Source organism: Crassostrea angulata, chromosome 1, assembly GCF_025612915.1.
Source record: "Crassostrea angulata isolate pt1a10 chromosome 1, ASM2561291v2, whole genome shotgun sequence".
In the NCBI taxonomy this organism is placed as follows: Eukaryota; Metazoa; Mollusca; class Bivalvia; order Ostreida; family Ostreidae; genus Magallana; species Magallana angulata.
Window position 1 is genome coordinate 1,132,919 of NC_069111.1, and position 17,969 is coordinate 1,150,887.

At 37.6% G+C, this 17,969-nt stretch overlaps 1 protein-coding gene across 1 annotated transcript; it reads left to right on the plus strand.

Annotated features, from left to right (window-relative positions):
* Nucleotides 1–1,268: 1,268 nt before the first annotated feature.
* LOC128176110 (uncharacterized) lies at nt 1,269–3,802 on the plus strand. The gene is made up of 2 exons (XM_052842185.1): nt 1,269–2,430; nt 2,807–3,802. Exon 2 carries the CDS (start codon nt 2,975–2,977, stop codon nt 3,800–3,802), a length of 828 nt encoding a protein of 275 aa, XP_052698145.1. The 5' UTR covers nt 1,269–2,430; nt 2,807–2,974.
* Nucleotides 3,803–17,969: the final 14,167 nt, after the last annotated feature.

Genomic DNA, 17,969 nt, shown 5'->3' on the forward strand with positions numbered 1-17,969 from the left:
ACACAACAGATGTAACTTTAATTTATTTAGCATTGAATTAGTTATTGTCAGATACGCAAGGCCAATTGTGTATTCAAAATATTAAATACAATACAGAATTCAATAGAAAGAAATCGGCTTACAAAAATAGTGTAGTTCTTAATCTTATTAGTTGTAAAATAGAATAAGAAAGAGGTGGTGGCGAACCAGAAAATGAACGCACTAATTTAGCATGGTGTTCAAAGTTAAATTAAATACTCTCAATTAAAGCGTTGAAAGAAAATGCAGTTCGTGTGGTAGGTGTTGCACGATAGCACAATAAATAAATGAAAACCCTCGCTGTGTGAAATTGAAAAGTCTGGTGACTATTTATAGGAATGTTCACGTAAACTTTTGAACAAGATTCAGGCTGTAAAGCGCAACGGTCACACATTACGTAACAGGCAATGCAGAGTCCGCGTAGCTCATTCGTTAGAGTAATGCACATTAAATTCCGTAGATAAATGCTTGTATTTATACTGAAATAGTTTTTTTTAATGTTACAACGTTATACAATGTTCTAATATATGCATTTATTTAGTAATAATTTAGAGTGTAATATTAAGAATTTAATATTGAAAGCTTAATATAAAAGCCACCCTCTCCGAGTCCCACAATCGAAAAGTAATGTTACCTGCGTATCTTTGATCTTTGACCTTTAGCCTTGAATTACAACCTAGTACCTTTTTTAAATACTGTACAATTAACACACCAGACCAATTCATTCATTTTTAACAGTTGTGAATGTCTTGGCATTTGAGTTACGATTGGCGTGCTTGACTTATATGTAGAAAAGAAAAAATCTACTTCTCGAGCCGTTAACTCAATCCAAATGTACCTCGGCCACTATTCTTATTGTTTGGTAAATACGGAGCCGATCGGACATTGTGAGAGAAAGTCCTGAGATCATAGGGCACGCATCACCTGTATTGGGAATTAAATTTTTCACAGTATACACGGGATGTAAGCAGCCGTGAAATATTTCTGGTACATGTATATTTCTTGTTTTACGTTTAGTCTGTACCTGAATTATCTGAATGTTAGAACTGAGAAAATTTCTGTCATCGATTTACATGTTATATACTGATTTCGGCATTCCTACATTCATCTGAATTTATTAGTCGTGCAGAAATAAAACGTTATATAAACAAAGAGAAATCATCACGGCAAACAATTTTCAACGCTGAAATACATGTGTCTTTTATTAATTTTCAATCTAAAGTTGAAAATGATTACATGACAAATATTTGTCGTGGAGAAAAACTTACAGTTTTTCAATATACTTATTCATCTCTGAAATATGTATTTAAATTTAGTAATTCAAACAGTTAAATTTTCATTTCTTTGAAATATATTTTATGATAAATTTAACTATTACAGAATTTAATGATTTTGGTGCTTTAAGAAAAAAACGTTCAGAAATTTTTATGTATTTTATTTTAGCTTTTGTCTGGTTACTCTGAGGTGTCATTTTATTTATTGCACATGTCAACTTTATTTTATCGGGTATGCCAAACTTAAGGTTTCTTTGTTCTCCTGATAAATGTTTTTCGAACGTGGGCTTCACAAGATTTTTGAGGTAATTTTGTTGTAAATGTTTTTATAGCATCCATTTGATTTAGTCCATGAGTGATAAGTTCTTTGTTACGGGATTAACGATGCCCCTAGAATTATTTACCTGGCCAAGTGTTGTTTAATTAGTTGCGTCACAAAGACTTATAGATTAAGTGGACACGCATTGACCAAATGTTCTTTTGTAATCTAATTCTTTTTTTTTTGGACAACCAATATCTCCAGAATCATTTTGATTGGTTAAAAAGGACATCTTAGAAATTTGATTCAAACAGGTTGCGCGTCCCGGCTGGTCACTTTTCATCATTGAATAAAACCAGCCGGACGTTTGCTTTATTCCTGCCTTCTTTTAATCTATCTAGGTAACTTTAGTTCTATTTTTCTTAGGTAATTAATTATTGTGGTTAAACTTTAAAATCATTCGAATTAAGAAATTTTAGAGCTTGAAATTAATTTAGTAAAGGATTTAATTAAAAGTTTTATTTTTTTTTAATTTTGGTCATTGCTCACTTTGGTCTTTGTCTAAGTTAGAAATAATTATAGTGTAGTTAGTTACCTTTGTATACATCACTAATGCAAACCTGTTTACAGAGTGAAGGTATGTAGTGAAATAGTTTTTATGTTGCACAGTAAAATTTGTAAATTTTTATGTTCAATGGGATCGGGATCGAGGTGCAAATTATTGCCAAAAATGGACAGACTTACTTTCATTATTGTTAGAAAATATTAGTGAGATGATCGCCGATGTGTTATTAATGATCTATTACATAATAATGGCATTTATATTCTCAAAAGCATTTAAGCATTATGCATGTTTTCGCATTTTTGAAGCAATGTCAGGTAAAGTAGAATTTGCAAAGCTTTTCAGTTATTTGTATTACGTAATCGATCGCCGAGTCTCTGATCCCAACTTTATTGGTTACATTGTTTACATGAAAAAGTATAGAAAAAGGTTATGTCAGGTTTGTTTTATAACATTGTTTTATTTTTGGTTTGATTTAATCCAGATATTGATTTATGATATGTTGTTTAATTTCTTTTTATTATACCTTTAACATGTTTAAATTAAGTAACTTTGATGGAATGAAATTTGTAATAACATTGGTAAATTTGTAAGGCCTTGGGTCGCTCTTTATAGCTTTGTTGGTCACTTTTCATCATTGAATAAAACCAGCCGGACGTTTGCTTTATTCCTGCCTTCTTTTAATCTATCTAGCCTCAACAAACGGATACATCCATTGGGTTGAGAAGCTGCCCAAGTCTTTGATTATAACCAAAATAACAAGACGAATAACAAAAGGGTGTGACTGGTGGAGTAGTGGAACGATCCGAGCTTTTTCCCCAGATTCCAGATTCATCATAATATTATATCATCACTGTTACCATGCCAGGCCCATCAAACATGGAATTGAGAAGTTCCTCTCAGCAAGGCAGAATACAGGAGGAACAATCAGAACAAGGGATCACTGAAGCCACAGCTTCAGTCAATGAAGTAGAGGCCCTGCGGAGACAGCTGGAGACCTTAAAAGCATCCAGAGATGCAGAGTATCGCCGGAGAAGAGAATTAGAGGAGCAAATTGACAGACAACCTCAACCGGTAGCTACACCAAGGCAGGTTTGGGAGCCAGCACCCAGAATCCCAGTGCCACAAATGGACAAATTTGATGGCAATACCCCTGTGTCAGAATGGTGGACCACATTTATGGCCTACATCGCCCTACATTCAATCACCGAGGCCAAAGCCATAAAACTATTGCCATTCTATTTGATGGGAATAGCCCTTCAATTCTTCACACACTTGGACAGCTTGTCAAAAACCTCACTAACCAGCATCAGGGATGCTTTCTTTTCTAGATTCCGACCGACAGTCCCCATAAGTCAAGCTTTGATGCGGGTGAAGCAGGGAGCCGACGAATCTGTGGATAAATACCTATACCGAGTGAGGAAACTGGCTGCTGACTGCTCAATGGAAGAGGACAGCATCACATACTTCGCTCGAGAGGGTCTTCTTCAGAAGCTGAGGGTAATAGTGGTCCCACAGAACCCAAAGTCCCTGGAAGACCTCCGAAAAATGGCAGCCCTTGCAGAGGAAGCTACTGGTAAGGATACCGACACCCCGCCTACTTACCTAAAGACGGCCCTTGCGGAGGGAATCAAAACGCCCTTGCCAGTGTGGATGCTGCAGTGGAGACCAAGGTCCGAAACCACTTAGACGATCAGCTTGCAGATGTCAATGGTGTGTTTGCAGGCCAAACCCAACAACGAAGGCCCCAACCAGTCTCAAGGGACAGGGACAACTTCAGACAGACTAACAGGAGCAGAGAGCCAGGACCTTGCTTCAGATGTGGGGGTAAGTCCTGTTTTGACAAGTCGAAATGCCCTGCTAATGATCAATTTTGTTCTTATTGTGGTGTCAAGAATCATTTAGTTAAAGTATGTCACAAGAGGTTTATCGAAAATTCCCTTCAATTTAATCAAAATCGTTAGGGGTGCGAGCCTGTCCATAGGCATTTGTCTAAGGATGGGCACAAAGGCAAAAGCCATGAAATTTGTTTAGTATCTTCACTAAAGGAAAATAAAGTGCTTATTAATGTAGGAAACAAAAGAATTCGTGCTCTATTAGACACTGGTGCTAGTATAACAATTGTAAGTCAGGAATTTTTAGGTAAGACTTGCTATAAAGACTCTCCCCTTTTAAGTGCTAAACATCCAAAAGTCAAAGGTGTCACAGGAAACTATTTAAAGGTGCTGGGAATGTTAGATATAGAAATATTTATTGATGGTATGGTGTTTGTTCACTCTGTGCATGTCATACAAGATCTTCATTATTCCTTCATACTTGGCTTAGACTTTTTGAGAACCAATCATGCCAATATTGACTATGCAACTAACACATTGAACATAGATACTAAGACTAACATGCATGTTTGTCCCATTATTGCTGATACTGGGTTAGCTAGAGCCATTGGCAATGTCATTATTCCCAAGCGTAGTGAAACAACTATCAGAGTTAAGATTTCTAGGTGTGTAGAAGGTGAAGAGGTGTTGTTAGAGCCCGTGCCAGCACTAGCTCTTAAACATATAATTGCTGCTAAATGCATTGTCACGGTGCACAATCATGGTGCATATCTGAAGGTCATGAACCCTACTTAAAATGACATCAATCTTACCCATAATCAAGTACTTGCTACAGTACAAGAACTATCCAAAGGTAAGGTTATACCCCTAGAAGAAGAAAGTGTCACCAACATTAATACTGTGAGTATGGGAACAGAGAAGTCAGAGTGCAAATCTGATTTACAGTTTGACCTCTCTGATTCTGATCTAACTGAAATTCAAAAACAAAATCTTCAAAAGTTTTTAGTTGGTTACAGAGATATATTTTCTGCTGACTTGTCTGAGCTAGGGAAGACCAGTTTGTACAAACACAAAATTGAGACCTTCCCTGGATCCAAGCCAGTCAGAAAACAGTTCTATAGAACTTCACCTCAAACCGCTAAGGAAATCCGAAGGCAGGTCGATGAAATGCTCAAGCATGACATCATCCAGCCTTCGAATTCTGAGTGGCATTCTCCAGTTGTCATGGTTAGGAAAAAGAATGGACAGATGAGATTTGCATGTGATTACAGAGCTCTGAATAAGATCACAGTCCCAATGTCCTTTCCTTTGCCTCACCTTGAAACTGTTTTTGATGCTATTGGTGAAACTAAAGCTCAATACTTCACAAATCTTGATTTTTGATCTGCATTTTGGCAGGTAGAAATGAGCCCATGTTCACAGCATAAAGCCGCATTTATAACCCAAGATGGAGTGTATGAGTGGAAAAGGATGCCATTCGGGTTGATGAATTCACCCATTTCCTTTCAGACACTCATGTCAGGGGTTCTTAGGGAAATGAACTTCAGGTCTGTACTTGTGTACATTGATGATGTATTGATTTTCTCCAAGGACTTTTCAACCCATCTTAGAGACATTGCTCAGGTTTTCAGTAAGCTACGTGAAGCTGGCCTGACCTTACAACCTTCAAAGTGTCACTTTGCTGTCAAACAGTTGAAGTTTTTGGGTCATGTCATCTCACGTCATGGGGTTGAAGTTGATCCAGAAAAAACCAAAGCAGTCAATGAATTTCCTGTCCCCAGAAAACAAAAACATGTCAGAAGTTTCTTGGGTATGGCCAATTATTATCGCAAGTTCATTCACAATTATGCTAAAATAGCTACTCCCCTAAATGCACTCCTACGACACGATGTACGCTTTCAATGGACCTCCGAATGCCAAACTGCCTTTGAAACTCTCAAAAGTGCCCTTATTTCTGCACCTATACTTTCTTATCCTGATCCTCAGAAATCTTTTATCTTAACCTGCGATGCGTCAGACAAAGCTATAGGTTATTATCTAAGTCAGCAATCCTCAGACAAAAAGGAACATGTTATCGCCTATGGAGGTAAGGCTTTATCTAAGGAGGAAAAACGTTATACCACTTCTGAAAAAGAGCTCTTAGCTGTAGTAAAGGGAGTGGAAGCATATCGACCCTATCTTGTGGGAGGTAAGTTCACCATATATACAGATCACAGAGCACTTGTCTGGTTAAAGTCTGCCAAACACACAGGTAGGTTAGAACGTTGGGCATTGAAATTGCAGGAGTATGATTTTGAAATCATCCATAGACCAGGTAAGAACAACTTTGTAGCTGATGCTCTCAGCAGACGCCCTTACCCAGAGGAGCAAGAGAATATTACTATTGCCACACCTCCTATCAATTCCATCTGTCTGACAGAATCTTCTGATGAAGAAAATGACATTGAAAAGGTATGTGTGCAAGTAAATTTATTCTATGACCCTTCTGAAACTGATATAGTAGTCCTAGAAGAAGATCACCTACAACCAGTGTTAGATAATAGAAAATCACTTGCTCAATTACAACGGGAATGTCCAGACTTCAAGGATATTATAAGGTATGTAGAAAAGCAAGAACTGCCTCAAGACACTTCTAAACATAACAGTATAGTAGCCGAGTCTAAACACTATTCTATAGTGAATGGTATTCTGACCCATCTTTTTCAAAGACGCTGTAGCAGACAACCAGAGGAAATGAGGTATATAACACAGATAGCTCTTCCTAAAGTCTTGCGACTAGATGCACTTAAACAATATCACGATAGTTTGGCAGGTGGTGGACACTTAGGAATAGAAAAGGTACGTGCTTCCTTGATACAGCGATACTTTTGGCCACGGATGCATCAAGACATAGTGGACTATGTCAAATCCTGTTCCAGATGTCAATTTGCCAAGAGGAACTACAATCCTGTGAAGCCACCCATGCAACCCATGCCTGCTAGAGAAAGGTTTGAATGCTGGCAAATAGATATTTTAGGTCCGCTACACAAGAGTCCTGAAGGATATGAGTATATCCTATTGTGTATTGATGCTGGAACCCATTGGCCAGAAGCATTCCCTCTTAAATCTCAGAATGCAAAGGAAATTGCTAATGTTCTCTTTGAAAACATCTTTGCTCGCTATGGTGCTCCTTCAATTTTATTTTCTGACCGAGGTAGGAACTTTATGTCTAAACTTATCAATGCTCTCTGTGAAATTTTTGACATTTCTCAGCATCATACCAGTGCATATCACCCCAATACCAATGGGTTAGTTGAACGCCAGAATAGTGTCATAGCTCAATCTCTTCGTGCATATTGTGATAAGGATCAACAATTATGGCCCAAGTTTCTCCCTGGTATTTTAATGTCCTTCAGAAAATCTGTCTCTTCTCATTCTACTGAGTTCTCTCCCTTCCATATGATGTTTGGTAAAGAGATGAGATTACCATTTGACGTAGATTTACAACCTAAGGACAACTTAAGTCAGGACACACGGGAATATCTAAGAGAGTTCATGTCACGTCTCAAAATATCCCATGAGATTGGACAGAAAAATATGGCGTTTCTATATATCCGGCGACAATAAGACTAAAATGCTCTAGATGTTAAAAAGCACTTTATTTGAAGTTTAGGTCGGTAGGGTGAATTCTGGAAATCCAAAAACTACACCCGAACAATCCGAAGCCTAATTCTTGACTGATGATAATAATGAACAAATGATATAAATAAGAATAGTAAACAATAGTAATTAGCACTATAAGCATGAGTGACAGATGACACGGAGTAAAACTTCAAATTGAGTGAGTCAATTATATCAAGTCCACAAAGTTAAGAGTTAATTTACAACGATTAAGCAATTACGCCTTACGTAAACATATGTTTTGGGATTAATGTTTTGAAAGACAAAATGTGATAAAGATATTATAGCAATTTGATAACAAATAAAGGAATGTGAATTTGAAGTTTTTTTACAAAATGTCTTGAATTATAGTTCATTGAAATTTCACTCCGTGATAATTCCCTCTCGCTCCGGAAAATGAGACGTCCTCGTCTCAAAGCTCACCAATGAGGATTGCTGGGTGCACGCGGCCGATGCAGATTCAGAAGAATACCCTAGCACCGTAAAAACTACCCGGATTCTCCACCAATTGTGACCGCGTAGTTTTTACGGTGCTAGGGTATTCTTCTGAATCTGCATCGGCCGCGTTAATTGTGACCGCGTAGTTTTACGGTGCTAGGGAATTCGTCTGGAGCTGTATATCCGCCGTGTGCAGTACGGACGGGGTGAGGGAATGTTGGCGTCGAGGGTATAAGGTATAAGGTTGAGGCGCGCTGTGGGCCGTAAGGTAAAAACGAAGGGTAGGTTTGCCGTATTCCCGAAGGTCCACCAGTATACAGTTCCAGAGAAATAAACAGGCAATTGATGCAGGATTCCACATTTATTGGACGAGATTCAACGATGGCAACATTCTAACAATTTAACAGACAGACATTTTACAAACAAGTCGGATATGGCCAGTAGTGGCCTCCGGACTCAAGACTCTGGGTGAGTCGGACGTGGCCGAGGCTGGCCACCGTATTCCAGACTGCCGATTGACAATTGTACATAATTATTTATAAGAAACTGAACAATGAGTATAAATTGACAGGTGATGACATAAGTAAGCTGAGTGAAAGGTTCACATATATAAAATAATTAGATAAACTCAATGAGTCTTTGATGTCCAAGACATGAAAAACTGATAATTGCACAATGTTGTTTTAAGAGATTAACAGTCCTTGAGACATGGCACTCTGTCTCTTTGAAATCACATATAGAGTCCGAAAAGTGTCAATCACTAAATAAATAAGTAACTTTGTAAGAAATAAACTGTGAGAAAATATTACGAAACAGATGTTGAATTTTAAAAGTAAAGTCCAAAATAAAATTATAATTAAACAGTGAATTTTGCACGGTGATAGTTTCCCACCGCTCCGGGGAAAACATGTCCTCGTGTTTTGAATGGAATATCACATTTCTTCCTCTGTTCTTTGATTTTCTTACACCGGTGACGGACGTTTGAGGACAGCTGAAGTTTCTACAGTTGACCGTTGTTTCCTGGTGATGAACAGAGAAAACTGTCTGCATAGTTCATGGCGGCTGGAACTTTTGTTGTCCATCGTTGTTACGTTGAGCTGAGTTGATGTTCAATGGGGGGAAACTTGCTGGCTGAAGAGGTCCATGATCTGACTACTGCAAAATATATGCAGCAGCCCCGGGCGTTGTTGTTACCCTTAGGATTCATCCACCAATTGTGACCGCGTAGTTTTACGGTGCTAGGGAATTCGTCTGGAGCTGTATATCCGCCGTGTGCAGTACGGACGGGGTGAGGGAATGTTGGCGTCGAGGGTATAAGGTATAAGGTTGAGGCGCGCTGTGGGCCGTAAGGTAAAAACGAAGGGTAGGTTTGCCGTATTCCCGAAGGTCCACCAGTATACAGTTCCAGAGAAATAAACAGGCAATTGATTCAGGATTCCACATTTATTGGACGAGATTCAACGATGGCAACATTCTAACAATTTAACAGACAGACATTTTACAAACAAGTCGGATATGGCCAGTAGTGGCCTCCGGACTCAAGACTCTGGGTGAGTCGGACGTGGCCGAGGCTGGCCACCGTATTCCAGACTGCCGATTGACAATTGTACATAATTATTTATAAGAAGCTGAACAATGAGTATAAATTGACAGGTGATGACATAAGTAAGCTGAGTGAAAGGTTCACAGATATAAAATAATTAGATAAACTCAGTGAGTCTTTGATGTCCAAGACATGAAAAACTGATAATTGCACAATGTTGTTTTAAGAGATTAACAGTCCTTGAGACATGGCACTCTGTCTCTTTGAAATCACATATAGAGTCCGAAAAGTGTCAATCACTGAATAAATAAGTAACTTTGTAAGAAATAAACTGTGAGAAAATATTACGAAACAGATGTTGAATTTTAAAAGTAAAGTCCAAAATAAAATTATAATTAAACAGTGAATTTTGCACGGTGATAGTTTCCCACCGCTCCGGGGAAAACACGTCCTCGTGTTTTGAATGGAATATCACAATTGTGACCGCGTAGTTTTTACGGTGCTAGGGTATTCTTCTGAATCTGCATCGGTCGTGTGCAGTACGAACCGGGTGAGGGAATGTTGGCGTAAAAGGAACAAATTATAAGGCTGAGGCGCGCTGTGGGCCGTAAGTTAAGAACGAAGGTTATGTATGCCGTATTCCCAAGGGTCCACCAATATGCAATTCCAGAGAAGTAAAACCAAGTGATGAAGGATTCCGTATTTATTATCAATCGAATTTAAAAGATGAACAATAACAAACAAATAAGCGACACAGACGGAAGTGGCCGGTAATGCGTCAGGCCTCCGAACTGAAGATTGACAAATACCATTCAGTATATATAAGAATCTAAACAATGAGTAAAAGTGACAATTTGATGACATCAAATGAATTGAGTGAAAGATTCACAGGTATTAGGTAATTAGATTACCTCAATGAGTCTTTGATGGCCAAGACATGAAAGGCATATAATTACGCAATGTTGTTTCAAGAGATTAGCAGTTCTTGGGAGAAACATCTGTCTGATTTGTAATAACAATTAAATAAAGAGTCTGCCGAGTGTCAATGGCTAATTCACTTTGTAAACATTAAATTCTAAGAATATATGACAAAATAAATGTTGTATTTGAAAAGTTAAGTCCGAAATAAAGATAATTATAGAACAGTCAATATTGCACTGTGATAATATCCCCCCGCTCCGGTAAAACACGTCCTCGTGTTTGGAAAGAACTGTCAGCGGTAGAAATGTCCGTTCCGGTAGTGTCCGTTGTAACCGTTGCTATGGTTGGGGTATAACTGGTTTCGCAAGTCACAGATTTCTTTGCGATGTTGAGATATGACTTGTTTTAAATCAAAATTTGTTTGATGTAAATCTTCGATTTCTTCCATCTGATGTTGAATAGTTTGATCTTGGCGACAAATATCATCACGAAGGTCATCTATGATATGTTGTTGCTCGGATAAAGAATATTCTAAATCGGTATTTCGAATGTTCAAGTCAGAGATGTCTTCTTCTTGATCCTGAGAAATATGAAGTTGGTGATGATTTTTCTGGATTAGCGCTTGAATTTCTTCGGATGCCATTTTGTTTATTTCTTTGGATGCGTCCAGTTTTGTCTGTAGCTGTCTTATTTCTTCTCGGGAATTCTCTTGAATCGCGTGCATTCTGAGTCTGGTCGAATTTAACTCCTTTTGCATTTTATTGAACTGGGTAATCAATCCTAAAAAGTTGTCCTGTGAATCTTTAAGAGATTGTTTTGTTTGGGCAAGTTCGTGTTTAAGAACAGCCGAATAGTCCATCAAATTACGAAGGGCCGAATTTCTGACGTTGTAGAACGGAAGTTCCTTCAGATGTTGTTTTTGTTGGGAATACTCTTGGATCCTGTATTTACCACGTACCTGGTTCGATGTTGATTTCTTTGCTCTGTGAAAGGTGCAGGTTCTGGCGAAGTGTCCAGGCATGCGACATCTGAAGCAAGAGTTGTTGAACCAGGGTCTATGTTGTTTGGAATTTTGGTGAAAGGTCCAAGACATCCAAGCTGGCCGAAATCGCTAAGTGTCCATCGTCGAAGGGGAACTCGCTTGCTGGTTAGGTACGGGATCTAGCTACTGCAAGGTATATGCAGCAGCCCCGGGCGTTGTTATTACCCTTAGGATTCATCCACCAATTGTGACCGCGTAGATTTGCACGGTGCTAGGGTATTCTTCTGAATCTGCATCGGTCGTGTGCAGTACGAACCGGGTGAGGGAATGTTGGCGTAAAAGGAACAAATTATAAGGCTGAGGCGCGCTGTGGGCCGTAAGTTAAGAACGAAGGTTATGTATGCCGTATTCCCAAGGGTCCACCAATATGCAATTCCAGAGAAGTAAAACCAAGTGATGAAGGATTCCGTATTTATTATCAATCGAATTTAAAAGATGAACAATAACAAACAAATAAGCGACACAGACGGAAGTGGCCGGTAATGCGTCAGGCCTCCGAACTGAAGATTGACAAATACCATTCAGTATATATAAGAATCTAAACAATGAGTAAAAGTGACAATTTGATGACATCAAATGAATTGAGTGAAAGATTCACAGGTATTAGGTAATTAGATTACCTCAATGAGTCTTTGATGGCCAAGACATGAAAGGCATATAATTACGCAATGTTGTTTCAAGAGATTAGCAGTTCTTGGGAGAAACATCTGTCTGATTTGTAATAACAATTAAATAAAGAGTCTGCCGAGTGTCAATGGCTAATTCACTTTGTAAACATTAAATTCTAAGAATATATGACAAAATAAATGTTGTATTTGAAAAGTTAAGTCCGAAATAAAGATAATTATAGAACAGTCAATATTGCACTGTGATAATATCCCCCCGCTCCGGTAAAACACGTCCTCGTGTTTGGAAAGAACTGTCAGCGGTAGAAATGTCCGTTCCGGTAGTGTCCGTTGTAACCGTTGCTATGGTTGGGGTATAACTGGTTTCGCAAGTCACAGATTTCTTTGCGATGTTGAGATATGACTTGTTTTAAATCAAAATTTGTTTGATGTAAATCTTCGATTTCTTCCATCTGATGTTGAATAGTTTGATCTTGGCGATAAATATCATCACGAAGGTCATCTATGATATGTTGTTGCTCGGATAAAGAATATTCTAAATCGGTATTTCGAATGTTCAAGTCAGAGATGTCTTCTTCTTGATCCTGAGAAATATGAAGTTGGTGATGATTTTTCTGGATTAGCGCTTGAATTTCTTCGGATGCCATTTTGTTTATTTCTTTGGATGCGTCCAGTTTTGTCTGTAGCTGTCTTATTTCTTCTCGGGAATTCTCTTGAATCGCGTGCATTCTGAGTCTGGTCGAATTTAACTCCTTTTGCATTTTATTGAACTGGGTAATCAATCCTAAAAAGTTGTCCTGTGAATCTTTAAGAGATTGTTTTGTTTGGGCAAGTTCGTGTTTAAGAACAGCCGAATAGTCCATCAAATTACGAAGGGCCGAATTTCTGACGTTGTAGAACGGAAGTTCCTTCAGATGTTGTTTTTGTTGGGAATACTCTTGGATCCTGTATTTACCACGTACCTGGTTCGATGTTGATTTCTTTGCTCTGTGAAAGGTGCAGGTTCTGGCGAAGTGTCCAGGCATGCGACATCTGAAGCAAGAGTTGTTGAACCAGGGTCTATGTTGTTTGGAATTTTGGTGAAAGGTCCAAGACATCCAAGCTGGCCGAAATCGATAAGTGTCCATCGTCGTAGGGGAACTCGCTTGCTGGTTAGGTACGGGATCTAGCTACTGCAAGGTATATGCAGCAGCCCCGGGCGTTGTTATTACCCTTAGGATTCATCCACCAATTGTGACCGCGTAGATTTGCACGGTGCTAGGGTATTCTTCTGAATCTGCATCGGTCGTGTGCAGTACGAACCGGGTGAGGGAATGTTGGCGTAAAAGGAACAAATTATAAGGCTGAGGCGCGCTGTGGGCCGTAAGTTAAGAACGAAGGTTATGTATGCCGTATTCCCAAGGGTCCACCAATATGCAATTCCAGAGAAGTAAAACCAAGTGATGAAGGATTCCGTATTTATTATCAATCGAATTTAAAAGATGAACAATAACAAACAAATAAGCGACACAGACGGAAGTGGCCGGTAATGCGTCAGGCCTCCGAACTGAAGATTGACAAATACCATTCAGTATATATAAGAATCTAAACAATGAGTAAAAGTGACAATTTGATGACATCAAATGAATTGAGTGAAAGATTCACAGGTATTAGGTAATTAGATTACCTCAATGAGTCTTTGATGGCCAAGACATGAAAGGCATATAATTACGCAATGTTGTTTCAAGAGATTAGCAGTTCTTGGGAGAAACATCTGTCTGATTTGTAATAACAATTAAATAAAGAGTCTGCCGAGTGTCAATGGCTAATTCACTTTGTAAACATTAAATTCTAAGAATATATGACAAAATAAATGTTGTATTTGAAAAGTAAAGTCCGAAATAAAGATAATTATAGAACAGTCAATATTGCACTGTGATAATAATTTCAAGCTCTAAAATTTCTTAATTCGAATGATTTTAAAGTTTAACCACAATAATTAATTACCTAAGAAAAATAGAACTAAAGTTACCTAGATAGATTAAAAGAAGGCAGGAATAAAGCAAACGTCCGGCTGGTTTTATTCAATGATGAAAAGTGACCAGCCGGGACGCGCAACCTGTTTGAATCAAATTTCTAAGATGTCCTTTTTAACCAATCAAAATGATTCTGGAGATATTGGTTGTCCAAAAAAAAAAAGAATTAGATTACAAAAGAACATTTGGTCAATGCGTGTCCACTTAATCTATAAGTCTTTGTGACGCAACTAATTAAACAACACTTGGCCAGGTAAATAATTCTAGGGGCATCGTTAATCCCGTAACAAAGAACTTATCACTCATGGACTAAATCAAATGGATGCTATAAAAACATTACAACAAAATTACCTCAAAAATCTTGTGAAGCCCACGTTCGAAAAACATTTATCAGGAGAACAAAGAAACCTTAAGTTTGGCATACCCGATAAAATAAAGTTGACATGTGCAATAAATAAAATGACACCTCAGAGTAACCAGACAAAAGCTAAAATAAAATACATAAAAATTTCTGAACGTTTTTTTTTTAAAGCACCAAAATCATTAAATTCTGTAATAGTTAAATTTATCATAAAATATATTTCAAATGTTTGAATTACTAAATTTAAATACATATTTCAGAGATGAATAAGTATATTGAAAAACTGTAAGTTTTTCTCCACGACACATGTGTAAAACGTTAGCGCTTCCCAGCTAATTTTATATTATAACATATTTAAATTTTGTTTAAATAACCCCAACTTCATTTTAAAATATGATATCCAAGTTGCACTTGTAATTCTGCGTTTGATGACATCTTTTTCGAATTGATTGGATGAAATTTGATTTTCTTTTTTTAAATATTAAAACTCATTTTGATCATTTTAAAATTACCTTAGAACGATCTAAGAACATAATATTGTTATTTGGGATCGTATCAATGCCGTTATAATATTACTTCGTCAGGTTTTTGTGAAATGTGAGTGTAAAAAGCTTACTTTTTAACATGCACCTGTTTTTATTTAGCATGCTAACGAAAAGTCATTGTGTGTGTACAACTGACATAAATTCACCACAGAAAGTTTTTCATTGTCTTCGAGATTTTTTAATGCATTTGGAAAAGTTTCATAACAGTATGCATGCTTTTCTTAAAGTTTTTACGCATGGACGATAAGACATTTCTGTTAAGTTCTGCAAGCATTAACTGCGTTTCTGAGCTCTGTGTATTTGCCATTACGTAAGCGATCCCTCGCTCGCGGCCGAGGAAATCGATTCCCACGGTCGGTGCTGGACAGGGTTATCTGATACACATTATTCGTGTAAACTTTGATAATTATAAATGTTTATATTCCCAATCTTAAGCATCGACAAAAGATTAATGGTGGATTAGTAACTCTAATTAGTTATAAAAGGAATTTAAAATAATGTTTGAGATCAACACAGAAATTGATTAAATTTTTAAATGATGAACATGTCACGGTTTGAAATTCAATCATTCGGACTATCTTAATTATTGTGTAACTTTATTTTTTTCTGATTTTGTGTTTTTTGATACAAAAACTTTTGCCATATTTCGACATTTGTTTTAAAAACTTTCTAAATTTCGCGCAGCCTTTATCCCCCCTGAGGCACAGTCAGAGATGGACAGTTAATCTTTTAAATGACATCTGCGCTTATTGAAATTCTGTTATTAATCCTGTTGGTATATCTGATGAAATGTCATGATTTATACTCACTTGTTGTTTGATAAGTGATTTCATTACATTTCTGCATAATATGTTTTTTAAACCTTGATTGTGTTATTCAATAATTGCTTTATATATAATTTCGAATTGTAAATTATGGTCAGTTGGAATCAGACTTTCGGTGCTGATGCATACCAAACTCATGCAAAGATTATAAGAAATCTGAAAGCTAAAGTGCGTGTTGGCTTGTTGGAAGTTTTTTGAGGCTGGTTCCAACAACAATGGAATAATTTCAGGCTTGGCCCAGTATTAGTCATGTACGGAAGAGAGTGCTCTGTAATATTTGGTTGGATATTCCTAGTCCGATCCTGAACGACTACAACATTTTAAATAGCGAGTTTCCATAGATTCAGAATTTACAGATGAAGAAGACGAATTAATGTAAATTCTTTTCAACCGAAGTGAAGACGAAGGAAGCTCAGCTTCACTTCATGTTAGCGTCCAGTGTGCGGAAGGTGCTAAAACGTGCATCCCAACGTTTTGATGGAAAATAAATCATACGGGAATCTAGAGCGGGGTCAAGGGGGGGGGGGTCGACTCTCCCCCCTCCCCCGTGAAAAATGAAAATTTATTAGATTTACATAGTAACATTTCCGCAATTATGCCTCGAACCCATTCCCCTGGTAAACACATATATTCTTTGGAACACCCCCCCCCCCCGGAAAAATGTTCTGGATCCGCGCATGTATATAAGTTATTACGCAATGGTTTTTACTGTAGGACTTCCAGGACCGCAAGAGAATATAATTATGTAAGGTGGTATAGGTTACATGTAATTATTAATGTAGATTAAAGTATATAATAATCAGAAGGATTGTGTGTTAAACATAAGCGCTTCCAAGCTAATTTTAAGAGTTACCTTTCGTTGATCTTCAACAAATATCGTCACAGACTGCTGATAAAAATGTAAACACAAATTTTCAGTGAAATTTGAGCATGAATTTATTAGATAGAAATATCGAAGCGTAGAAATTTCGTTTCTCTGAATGATAGCGTGATGCCGCTGGAGATGGAGTACATTCTTCAATATGGTTCCTTTCGTTTTAAATTTGGCAAACACTTAGATTCAAGTGTGATGAACAATCCCATGAATTTTCGCCTAGTTCTACAGAGTTTTACTGGAGCTACAATTTTTATTCGGAGGCGTAGTCTAAAACGCGGTCTGGAGTAAAATCGCAGACAAGGTTTCAAACTTTTGAAAAATTCTGACAAACGGTTATAACACTTTGTTAGGTATTATTTTAAATAGAAAAATACAATTTCCAGTCCAAATATCGAGGGTCATTTTCATATTAGAAATCAATTCTTGTACAAAAGAAGAGATAAATTTGGGGGGGGGGGGGTGTGCTAATTGTACAAATAACTGAATTAGATATATATGTTGCATATACTTATAGTACACCAGTTCTTAGGGGTCAAAGGTCAAGGTCAAACCTTAAAATAGGGAGAAAGGGGGTCGAAAGAGCTAATTGTACATATAAATGAATATGATATATATCATGCAGATACTTATAACACATCAGTTCTAAGAGGTCAAGATCAAACGACCAAGGTCAAGGTCTAAGGGCACACATAAAAAAGGGGGGAGGGTTTATTTCGAATGTGTTTGTGAAATCAATGAAATTCAAAGGATAATTACTGCTAGAAGCGAGAGTCCGAGAAGCTCAGTCGTTAAATCATGGAAAAGTACCCAAGCGACCCGGGATCATGCCCCGAGTCCCCAATTTTATATCCGTATTTTTTCGTGTAAATTAACAATTTCATCCTAAGAATCGTCTTATCTACTCAAAAAACGTACGGAAGACCCACTCGTTGCTCGCAACGAGATCGAATCTAGTTATTTCTTTTTTCCCGCAAATTTTGTGCACGAGATTTCTCGAACATTTTTTGTCTGATTGCTATGAAACTTTCAGGGTACGTAGATGATATTTAGATCTCTAGACGTTTTTTTCAAAATTTTAAAATTCACTTCCGGTTATGAGTTATTGCCCTTTAATTGAAAATTGGGGAGTCTTTTGTCCAGAGTTGATCTCGGGAACTACAGATGATAGA

What these genes read in the sequence shown, in the direction of transcription:
- LOC128176110 (XM_052842185.1), top strand. Translation starts at nt 2,975, where the DNA reads ATGCCAGGCCCATCAAACATGGAATTGAGAAGTTCCTCTCAGCAAGGC.